Raw genomic sequence first — 12,156 nt, forward strand, 5'->3', positions numbered from 1 at the left:
GTCTACAAAACACTGAATAAACAGGCTCCACAGTATTTAAGTAACTGCTTGAATCTGTATACACCAACTAGAGCTCTTAGATCGGCCAGTGATCACCTTCGCCTCACATATTCAATAACTCGTACATTAGCTGGTGACAGAACTTTTACAGTGTCGGCTTCAAAATCCTGGAACAACCTGCCACTAATAATTAGACAGTCTCCATCATTAGCAATCTTCAAAAAGTCATTAAAAACTTATCTGTTTAATACTTTGTAGTTTTTTAAATATTACATTGTAAGCGCTTTGGGCCTAATGGGAAAAGCGCAGTACAAATGATAAGTAATAATAATAATAATAATACACTAAAGTAGTTAGTCTTGTACTTTGTCCTAAAACAAATGAGTAACCTGGATTTATTTTAATTGTTTGTAACTTCCCTTTGTTTTATTTTGAATAAAGGTGATATTAAATATATATATATTGAAAGAAAGGGAAAAAAGAAAAATAACAAGTTAAAGATGTGTTTTCTTGAGAAATTCATTCACTAAATCAACAAATGCTGTTTACATATTTTTCTATCAGGTTTATGTTCTGCGAGCAATACATTAATTGACTCGCTTTTGATTCTTGTTCTTTTACAGTTACACAATCATATGATTCTAATTATTGTTTTTGTTATGTTACAAAATAAATGAAACTCAATTTAAAAAAATAATAAAACAGAAAGAAAATGACCTGGCTGGGAACACACAACGCCGGCATCTTCCGAATGATCACAATCATGAGTACCAAGACCAGAATGAGAACAGTTCAATAGACTTGTCTCTGATCCTATACAGTTAATGTTGTCTAGGTAAATCGGTCCTTGACCATGCCCAAACCTGTAAAACATCAATAGAGAAAATCGACATCATTGATGATTGATAGAAAATGTGTTCAAAGTCTTCTCATAATGGATACAGAATGCAGAAGGCATTAAATATTTAGTACCCAATATGAAAAAGAGTACAGATGTTATCATTATTAGTATTACCAACTTCTTTCACAAGGTGGAAAGACTATACAAAATATATGATGGGTCAGGGCAGGGCTAATAACGATGAACTGATGAGCACTTGAAACATATAAATTTTCATTCTAGTCTTTCTAGGACAGGGGAAAAACAATACTAAATCTGGAAGTGATTTTCAGAATCAACACAGAATTCCTTCCTAAATTTTCTTTTTAGTTCTCCATAGAAAAAAGAATATAAACAGTCTACCTACCTTAGCGGGCGTATTAATTTTATTTCCATGAAAAAGAGCTTGGATAGATTAAATAACATGGCAACATAACAATTCACAGCAAAATGATGGTGGTAGATTACCTTCCTCTTTCGGTCACGGCAACGGCGTCACCGAAACTCAGAGATCGACAGACCACGTGACCATTCTGAATCGTCCAATCATCATCACAGACAGTACCCCACTGACCGTCATAGTAGAGCTCGACTCTTCCCTCTGAAGGGGTGTTACCATCGCTGAGACGAACTACATGAAGAAGACAGAAAGTATCGTTTCATGTAACGTGGTAACCCAGTATAAAGACATCTGAAAATCCAAATATAATTACTTATTTTCTACTGCAGTTTTCTTCCATTACATAGCAGATTCATTTCACGAATGTTCTAATAGGTAACAAACAAACAAAAAGTGTGATTATGGGGCACTTTATTCTATAAACTGAGTCTTAAATTGCATAAATGAAATTGATTACTCTACTGACCGATGATTCTTCTTTTCCTTAATGAAAATCCTAGTTAAAACATACCATTGACGGAGCATATGACTCCAGCATCCTCACTGTGACCGCAATTATGGGTACCAAGTCCAGCGTGCTGACATTCTACCAAAGAAGCTTCATCTCCAGTACAAGCCACATTATCTAGAGCGATTTCACCCGACCCTGGACCGTAGAATGCTTGTGTCACGGCATGGTTAGCTGAAGGGAAGCCGAGTTGTCGGCAGACTACCGTTGCATCATCGATGTCCCAGTCATCGTCGCAGACTGTTGCCCAAGAACCCTCGTAGAGGATCTCGACTCTTCCTTCGTTTGAGCGTGATCCGTTCACGAGGCGAACTGTTGATCAAACAATAAATATGCAAGTATAAGTGAATAGACAGTATCTGAATTCTGACAGAACAGAAATAATACGAGTATTATCACTTCATAAATTCCAACGATATCAATATTATTCACAAGGACTCCTGACCCGAGATATATATATTTGCGATGGTCAGAGTTCTTGTTTAGTGTCAAGCATTTATTATTATTTTAGTGAAACATATTCTTCATCATTGGCACATGCAACAGGGCCCCTGCCCCTCTGTGATCCGCCAATGTTCTCTAAAAATAATCATCAAAGCAGAGGACCACTCTCTAACTTGATCCCTGGGGCCTATACGGAGGACTTGGCAGTTTTGCAAAATGCATAGTTTTTGTATAGGTCAGTCTTTCATGATCTAATCAAAGGAAAAATTTATGTGACAGATGTCTCAAAAATTGTCTGAAAACCTGCAGCCTTTATAAATTCTTGTTCTAATATTCTTACAATTAACATGATTAAGTTCCTGTTTTAAGTACTTTGTTGCTGCTTGGGGGCATCGTGGTCTCGTGGCTAAGACGGTCATCTTTAAATTCGAGGGACGTGGTTTCAATTCCAAGCCATGTCGTGTTTTCCGTCAGCAAGAAATTTACCCACATTGTGCTGTACTCAACCCAGGTGAGGTGAATGGGTAACCGGTAGGAAGAAATTCCTCTAATGCTCGAACACCCGATCAAGGTAGCCGGGGCAATAATAACAATCATGTAACGCAGGCCTAAGGGCCCACTGGGAGAACAGTATCCAGAACCAAAGTGGCTACCCTGAGTAAAATTTGACATTATTATAATTGTTGTTGTTTTTGTTTATAAGTTATATGGATTAGAAAGGGAGTATTCAGTTTTATCCTTTCCGGCATCCTTTAGACTCTCTTTATCCTATTGCTTGTATTCGTTCTGTTTATTGGTGCCAAAAAATAATGAATAATAGCATACCATTGAGACCACAGACCACACCAGCATCTTCATTATGGCCGCAGTTATTGGTTCCTATCCCTGCATGGGAGCAGTCAAGAATATCACCTTCAGATCCTGTACAGCTGACGTCATCGAGAAGAATGTCTCCACGTCCAGCTCCAAAGAAAGCAGACTGTGGAGCTGAGATAGCATCTCCATATCTGAGATGAAGATGGATAAAGACATTTCAAAAGTTTATCAACAGAAGGCGCTAAATTCACTTTTGATACAATTTAACGTCCTGATATTGATATAGTTATCTTGATACTTTATTGCAAAACAAAAATTGGCACATGAATATTCTAAGAAAGAGGGAATATGATATAAATTTCTCACAGATGTGTCTACAAACTCTTAATAAATAACAAATAAATTGGGTCGTTCTATGAAATGAATTCTTCATTTCAATATTTCCTCCATCAAAACATTTTTTGTGGGGTGAATTGGAGTATCTTGGATGTGAAATTGTCAATAGCTCTTTATAGGCAAAGATCAGATAAGAATTTGACCCAGAAATATAGAAAATCTTGAGATAAAGTTCCGCTAAGATCAGAAAGACATTCGGATTGTCAGTGGTATTGGTAAGGATAATAGTTTTAAAGGTAATTTTTCTTTTCACTTGAAGCACTTGATATGTGAGACGTTTAGGTAAATTTCATGCATGCAGTAAAAGTCACACAAAAAGACGTTATTTCTGTTAACATTCTATCTAACAACCCTCACCGACACTCTAAGGTATCTCATCACATTAACATCTCCAAACAGTCTGGTATATCATAATCATATAAGTTTACCCTCACTCACACTCTTAGTGTTAACCCCTCACCCACACTCTAAGGTATCTCATCACATTAACATCTCCAAACAGTCTGGTATATCATAATCATATAAGTTTACCCCTCACCCACACTCTTAGTGTTAACCCTCACCCACACTCTTAGTGTTAACCCCTCACCCACACTCTAAGGTATCTCATCACATTAACATCTCCAAACAGTCTGGTATATCATAATCATATAAGTTTACCCCTCACCCACACTCTTAGTGTTAACCCTCACCCACACTCTTATTGTTAACCCCTCACCCACACTCTTAGTGTTAACCCCTCACCCACACTCTTAGTGTTAACCCCTCACCCACACTCTAAGGTATCACATCACATTAACATCTCCAAACAGTCTGGTATATCATAATCATATAAGTTTACCCCTCACCCACACTCTTAGTGTTAACCCCACACCCACACTCTTAGAGTTAACCCCTCACCCACACTCTTAGTGTTAACCCCTCACCCACACTCTAAGGTATCACATCACATTAACATCTCCAAACAGTCTGGTATATCATATAGGTTTACCCCTCACCCACACTCTAAGGTATCTCATCACATTGTCAGCTCCAAACAGTCAGGTATATCACAACCATCATATCGGTTTACCCCTCACCCACACTCTAAGGTATATCATCACATTATCATCTCCAAACAGTCTGGTATATCATAACCATCATAAAGGTTTACCCCTCACCCACACTCTAGGGTATATCATCACATTATCATCTCCAAACAGTCTGGTATATCACAACCATCATATAGGTTTACCCCTCACCCACACTCTAAGGTATATCATCACACTAACATCTCCGAACAGTCTGGTATATCACAACCATCATATAGGTTTACCCCTCACCCACACTCTAAGGTATATCTCTCATCCACACTCTTCGATTTACCCCTCACCAACACTCCGATGTATCTTATCACATCTTATCTCCAAACAGTTTAGTGTAACCCAAACAAAACTGCATCATCTTCACCCACATCTCATTATTTTGGCATCTTAACATACACTCTTACATCTCTAAAACCCATATTTTCTTAAATCCTCACACACACACACACACACACACACATTGAACACATATCATTTCTTCACAAACAGTCCACAGACTACCCAACAATACTTAAGCATTTTCATGTACATACATATTCCTTGTATAACATAATTCTTGTCAACATACCCAAGTTGTCTGCAGATAACGTTGGCATCTCGTAAATCCCATAAATCATCACAAACGGTTCCCCATCTTCCATTGACGAGGATTTCAACCCTTCCTTCATTTTGTCGAGAGCTTCCAACGAGACGGACCTCACCCGTTGCTTTTGGAGAAACAGAAAACAAAAGTTCAAGAGTCAATCAACTTTAAAATATATACATTACAGAAAGCATTAAAAAGCCTACTCAGCTTTCTGATATCTAAAACACCCCTTAAAATGAAATAAACGTACTCAGTATTTGAATTTTGGTGAAAAGGGGTACCAAAATGCTGATGTGACTTATTTGAGTTACAGGGGACATTGTGCAACATTTGCAAGTTCTTTTAATAGTTAAATTCTCTTTCACACTATGAGATCTACTACTATAAAGCCGATGGTACAAATCATCCCTTTAATGAAGAAAGGACTGATATATGTCTTGATTCTTATTATGAAAAGATTGGTGAAAAGAAATTGACGGCCTAAAACAATTTGTGCTAGATTCATCTTGCTTTGATGTCTACCAACTACTGAACAAGGGAAAGAAAGATAAACTGTGACGAACCTCGAGAGCAAACAACGCCTGCATCCTCCTGATGACCGCAATTATGGACACCTACCCCATTATGAGGACAGTCAGCGATACTGGCTTCATCCCCGTCACATTCAACATTGTCCAACAAAATCCTCCCTGAGCCCTGTCCAAACGATGCTGAAGTAGTGGCTGATAACGCAGGACCGAAGCCGAGTTGACGGCACACCACGTGAGCGTCCTGTATGCCCCAGGAGTCATCGCAAACCGTTCCCCATTCTCCTCCCATGGATATCTCGACCCGACCCTCCATCCCACTGCTGCCACCGGCCAGGCGGACATTGAGAGGGCCATCACCTGTAACAAAAAGAATCAATTAATATCAATTCTGAAGACAGAGAGAATGATCAACAACTTAAATGAGTGTGTGAGAGAGAGAGAGGGGGGGTGTGATTTTGTGTGAGAGAGGGGTGGGGTGGGTAATGAGCATCTTTTGAATAAGGATGAATAAATACATTTCCAGTTCTACTTGGATATCAGTTATAAGAATGTGTATTCGTTGTATTAGGCTTAAAATAGAATAAAGGATATTGTATAGTTAAAAGGAAGTAATATCTTATATCAAGAAATAAGAGCATCTTTCTTGTCTTTCATCATCTTATGTTTTGCCATTAGATTGATAACTTACTTGCACTGCAGACTACTCCTGCATCTTCCGAGTGCCTGCAGTTGTGAACTCCAATTCCTCTATGTCCACAGTCCATCAAGGAATTCTCATTTCCCACACAATTAACGTCATCTAGCCATATTGTCCCTGATCCCTGTCCGAAGTGAGCCGAAGTCGGGGCGGAGATTGCAGACGGGAAGCCAAGCTGGTGGCATACAACTATGGCATCATTGATTCCCCAAGAATCATCACAGACTGTCCCCCACTGGTTGTTGATGTTGATCTCGAGTCGACCTTGATGGGAGTTTAGTCCACCTACAAGCCTCATGTATGTTCCCACGTCAGGACCTTCATTAATTAGAAACAAATTGATCTACAGGTTACCTCTTTGATTCCTTTTTTTACAGAATAATATATTGAGAGATTACTAACTTAGTAACTTAGCTGTATTATATAGTTGTATGCCAAAACAACTCCTGCAGTTCTATTCTCCAAGAACAAATTTGTCTTAGATTTCTCTATATAAATATATCAATATATCGAAAAGAATAGATATATATACCTGCTAATGTTTCACATATAACTCCAGCATCTTCACTATGAGCACAGTTATGAGAACCAACCCCACGGTGTTGACAGTCAAGGAGGCTTGTCTCAGTACCCGAGCAACTGACGTCATCTAACAGAATATCCCCCGACCCTGGACCGAAGGAAGCAGACATGGTTGCGGATGTTGCACCGGAGAAACCTAGCTGTCGACACACCACATTGGCATCATTGATATCCCACAGGTCATCACATACCGTGCCCCAACGGTGACCGACCAATACCTCAACACGTCCTTCAGATCGACTGGCGCCACCAACAATGCGAACATTCATCCCTGGCATTGTCGTCACTGAAATAGAATGAAACAGAAATGTTCGTAGTATATATTTTCAAAGAATTTTTATTTTTATTTGCTATAATCTATGATTAAAAATAAAATTTACAATATGAGGATTAACCTATGTAACATAAAAGGGTAAATTAATTTACTACCCCATCTACTATGCTAGATCCAATTGTTTAAATAATCCATCAGAATAAAAGTTCAACAGATAACCGTCAGCCAGTCTTTTTTTGTATACAATATGCATGAAAGGTATTATCACATTTTGTTCAAAGAAATCAACATTTATAGGACATGGATATCTCCCCTTGGTATTACCATCTCCAGGATTCATACAATGACGACATCATGAAGTTGTATTTATAAATGCAGGTCAAATATTTCACAGACCCAGTATATCAGGATGCAAATTTAATGTGGATTAATTTTTCAAAACCTTTTGCGTTTTTCATCACCTCTAATGGAATATCATTCATGTGCATCAATCTGGGAAGAATTAGGTCCACAACACCTGTATTATCAAAACCAGCAAAGTATTAGCTGGCATACTGAATTCTTACTTCATTCTCCTGAAGATGACAAGAACACACTTGTCGAAACGCTGTGTTTGGGTAGTCCTTTTCAGGACCAACATATGCATGACCACAAAAGAATACATGATGTACCGTGAAACCTCTACAATCATACTTTCTTCGCCACGGAAACTCAGAAGTTACAAAAATCTTATGAAATTTACAGGATCACCAAATAAAAACTAAAACTTAATGAATTCCTAATAACGTACCTCCAGTGCAGACCACGCCTGCATCCTCTTGATGTCCGCAGTTATGTACCCCTACGCCATTATGAGGGCACGATGCCAACGACCTCTCATTTCCTGTGCACTCTACATTGTCAAGGAGAATTCGACCAGAGCCTCGTCCAAAGTGAGCTGAAGATCTTGCACTACCACCTGAATCATATCCAAGCTGGCGGCAGACCACATTAGCATCAGGTGTGCCCCAGGCATCGTCACAAACGGTACCCCATTCGTTATCGAGGAAGATCTCGACTCGACCCTCTCGGCTGTTCCGGCCACCAACCAAACGGATTCGGGAATCTGCACACAATTACACATAAGTTATATTATGTATATTTAGAGATAAGTGAAGTCAAAGTCATCATAAAGAACCTTTTCAGATTACAATGACGTCTAATCTGAACGAAAAAAGTGGTTTGTACTACTCCATCCGCCTCTCCTCTCGAGTGTTGAGTTGTAACCATTCATATGCAAAAGTGGGATCAAATGATATTAGACGCAAAATGGTCATTGGCCCGGCTGGTTATTTGATGAAATTCAATTTAAACTTGGAATTAGATTAAATAATCTAGGGATATCGAATCGCATGTTACCGATCGGTAGTAAACCGCAAAATTCTGCATTAGATCGAATTATGAGAGTTTTCTCAGCTATATCGGAATTGAAGGCGTTATGAAGAGAAATTCATCAGTTTTTAACGTAAATGAGTATTAGAAAAACCCTGTTACTTTCATATCTTCATTAGATCTTGAATAGCATTAAGTAACTTTACAAACCTTGTGTATTTGCTGTACAGCTTACTCCAGCATCTTCAGAGTGGCCGCAATTATGGCTTCCTACTCCGTTGTGAGGACAGTTCAGGAGGGAAGTTTCTGCACCAGTGCATCCTAGGTTGTCAAGTAGAATCCTACCACTTCCTTGGCCGTAGCGGGCGTTGCTGAAAGCAGAAATGGCTGGACCGAACCCTAGCTGTCTACAGGCAACGTTGGCATCATCCATACCCCAGAGATCATCACAGACCGTTCCCCAAGCGTTGTTGACGAAGACTTCGACCCTTCCCTCCGTTTGGCTACTGCCACCAACTAGGCGTATATCTAGACAGGTAATAGAGAGTTAGAAGAACAAAAACTACATGGAATAAAAAGTGATTATATATTTTTGGAACCAGTCACAACTCCGGTCAGAACTAATAAACAAGGTGTCTCATCTATTAATGGACCATCATCAAGGTATCATATCTTGAGAGAAAAAAAAGCCATGGGGCCCATTATGACTAATTATGGATTGCATTTAATGAAATAACATATTCCATTGTCAATTGTTTTGCACTCTTTGACTTATGTATTCAGAAAAACAGAATGTTGAAGCATATATATTCATAATATAGGCCTATTCATCATCATTATTGTCATACACTGGCACATTAGACTTCATAGTCCAATGGCTCAACGTCTAAATGATATAATTCCTACCTCCAGACCTTCCTCCACATTATGTAGCCTACCTCCTGCTCTTCCTATTGCGAGCAAGAACTTGGTAGGTTGAACTCACCTGCTGAAAGGCTGCTACTACAAACGACCCCTGCATCCTCTCCATGGCCACAGTTATGACTTCCAACTCCGTTATGAGAACAGGAGAAGAGAGAACTTTCTCCACCAGTGCAGCCAAGATTATCAAGGAAGATATTCCCGCTTCCTTGGCCGTAGCGGGCATTTCCTGGAGCCGAGGTGGCTCGACCGTATCCGAGCTGTCTACAGGCAACGTTGGCGTCGTTCATGTCCCAGAGATCATCACAAACCGTTCCCCATGCGTTGTTGACTAAGACTTCGACCCTTCCCTCTGTGGGGCTGCTGCCACCAACTAAGCGTATATCTAATCAAGTAAAGATGGAAGTAAATATTATGTTCCTGACGATCAGTAGTTAAATTTAAATAGTTATAATTCAGTTAGGCAGTTGGTGAGTAGGCTATCATTCAATAATATAGTCTCAGGCTGAAAAGGCATGACCTATCCAAGGGTTTTTATATTGTTGGTGAATTGAACAGTGCTGTACCATGACATCATCTTCTATCATGTCCATAGACAGGAATGATCGTCTTTTCTGGGGAAGCATTGTCATTTATGATATTTAAGTACCATGTAGACAATAAGCAAGACATACTTCCGCTGACAGCCGATGGTACAGAAACTGAAGCTTCTGGTCTACGTCTTCTACCACTTGTACCTCAGTTAATTTTATTGAGATTCTCTTGGGAAATACTCGAAGAGTCTCTACGTGGATGATGGTTTATCAACTAGGAGTTTGTGCCCTCAAACCTTCCTGCAAATGATCAACTCACTTATGTTGCCCGACCCAAAGGAATACAAGTTAGACATAAATAACAGCCGTTTCTGGGGATTCATTTCATATTTTTTGACAGTTCACTTCCCTCCCCACACACTGAGTGTAGCCAATGTAGTTCTGTTGAATAACCAATCATGGCCGGTACTACCGAGACTATGGCTTTTGTTTTGGTCTCCACAGAAATTTATTACAACCGACAGAACAAAAAACTGAAACTTTTGGTTTGATTACAATATGATTGATTAGACCAAAAGCTTCAGAGTTCAGTCCCCGTTTCGGCAGTTAATCCCATAACTATGTCATGGTTCGCTACACTTTGTATGAGAGGAAACCAGAAATCCAAGACTCCTCTAAACAGATAACGATTTCAGTTATCTTAGATTATGGGTTACCTGATCCAGTGCGGCCACTACAGATGACACCAGCATCTTCCGAATGGCCACAGTTGTGGGAACCTATGCCTTCGTGGTTGCAGGATAAAATTGATGCCTCACTTCCGGTACATCCGACGTTATCCAGCAAGATGTCGCCTGATCCCTGGCCGAATCGAGCATTGGTGGTAGCAGACACAGCAGATCCGAGGCCGAGCTGACGGCAAGCAACCTGGGCATCATTGATGTCCCACAGGTCATCACAGACTGTCCCCCACTGGTTATTGACGAACAGTTCAACCCTACCCTCGTTGGAAGAACTTCCGCCGACAAGACGAATGTTACCAGTACCTTGATATTTTCAAGAGTCATATGGAAGGTGAATATAGTGAGGAAATAATATGCAAGCACTGATGAGTACTTTAGTTAAAATTGTAATTGACTCTGAGGTGAATTTTTAAAGTTTGATATCCTATTATCGATTTGAACAACTTTCCTAGTTATTAATATGATTGCTTAAATCCAATGATAAAACATAAATGATGAAAACTTAAAATAATCAAGAACCATCAAAAACTGGAAAATTAGAACTCGCAACAAATTCTATGTTTCAGTTATTTTATTGAACATTATTCACCAAGCACATTCGGAAGTTTATGTACTACTTGTCACATTTCATAAAAGATGTATCCAACTTCTAATTAGACAATCAGAAACTTAATCAGATAATAATTCAAGTATATAGATTTCGCAAAATATGTTTATGGGGAAAATGGCTTAATACGGGGGGGGGATACTCCTGAGACCTGTAAAATAAAGTTTATAGCGATTGATTTAGCTGATCTTTAAGATTTATCATGCACAATTATGTCATTTATCGTAAATAAAAAAGGCCTTTAGAGGTGTGTACAGAAATACTCCAATTATTGTATGTAAAGGAGAATTGTCTTATGCAAGTAAAAGCAAGCAAATCAGGATTGTTGATCTGCAACTATGTCTCTTATCTCATGTCTCCGTAATAGAGAATGGGGACTGCAAGTATGTCTATGATATTAGGTCTGAGTAAAAAGCAGTGAAAATCTTAGTCATTTGACGAAATATTTTCAGCAAGATATTAAAGCTTGTGTATAGTTTTGGTAAATCCACCAAAAAGCACCTATCACTATTCCAATTCATTGCTAGCTAATATGAATGGATATGCCCTATAACAGTTATGATGTGGAGGATATGAAATGAAAATATGTTTTACAGGATAAATTTTGCGATTTTACATGGAAATTTAACTTGATCGGGTCACCCGATCAAATTAAAATATCTGTGTGTTTTTGTCTTTCATTTAAATCCTATTCCAAATCATGGAATGGGCTGAAACTTTCAAGATATGTTCTTTGTCTGTAACTTTTGGATATCTAATCACTAAATTTATAAGATAAGTGCT

The 12,156-nt window shown here is 38.9% G+C and overlaps 1 protein-coding gene across 2 annotated transcripts in view; it reads right to left on the bottom strand.

Moving 5' to 3' along the window:
• The window catches only part of LOC121424357 (deleted in malignant brain tumors 1 protein-like), a 32,721-nt gene that overhangs the window by 16,438 nt on the left and 4,127 nt on the right, over positions 1–12,156 (bottom strand). For both annotated transcript variants that reach the window (XM_041620013.1, XM_041620015.1), the window contains exons 3-14: positions 10,740–11,069; positions 9,555–9,875; positions 8,780–9,097; positions 7,989–8,303; positions 6,875–7,210; positions 6,334–6,660; positions 5,679–6,002; positions 5,098–5,236; positions 3,058–3,239; positions 1,792–2,100; positions 1,349–1,511; positions 718–863 (exon numbers count right to left, since the gene is read on the bottom strand). In XM_041620013.1, coding sequence (XP_041475947.1) covers positions 718–863; positions 1,349–1,511; positions 1,792–2,100; positions 3,058–3,239; positions 5,098–5,236; positions 5,679–6,002; positions 6,334–6,660; positions 6,875–7,210; positions 7,989–8,303; positions 8,780–9,097; positions 9,555–9,875; positions 10,740–11,069 — 3,210 coding nt within the window. The remainder of the gene's footprint in view (positions 1–717; positions 864–1,348; positions 1,512–1,791; positions 2,101–3,057; positions 3,240–5,097; positions 5,237–5,678; positions 6,003–6,333; positions 6,661–6,874; positions 7,211–7,988; positions 8,304–8,779; positions 9,098–9,554; positions 9,876–10,739; positions 11,070–12,156) is intronic.

This window comes from Lytechinus variegatus, chromosome 11 (assembly GCF_018143015.1).
Source record: "Lytechinus variegatus isolate NC3 chromosome 11, Lvar_3.0, whole genome shotgun sequence".
Taxonomy (NCBI): domain Eukaryota; kingdom Metazoa; phylum Echinodermata; class Echinoidea; order Temnopleuroida; family Toxopneustidae; genus Lytechinus; species Lytechinus variegatus.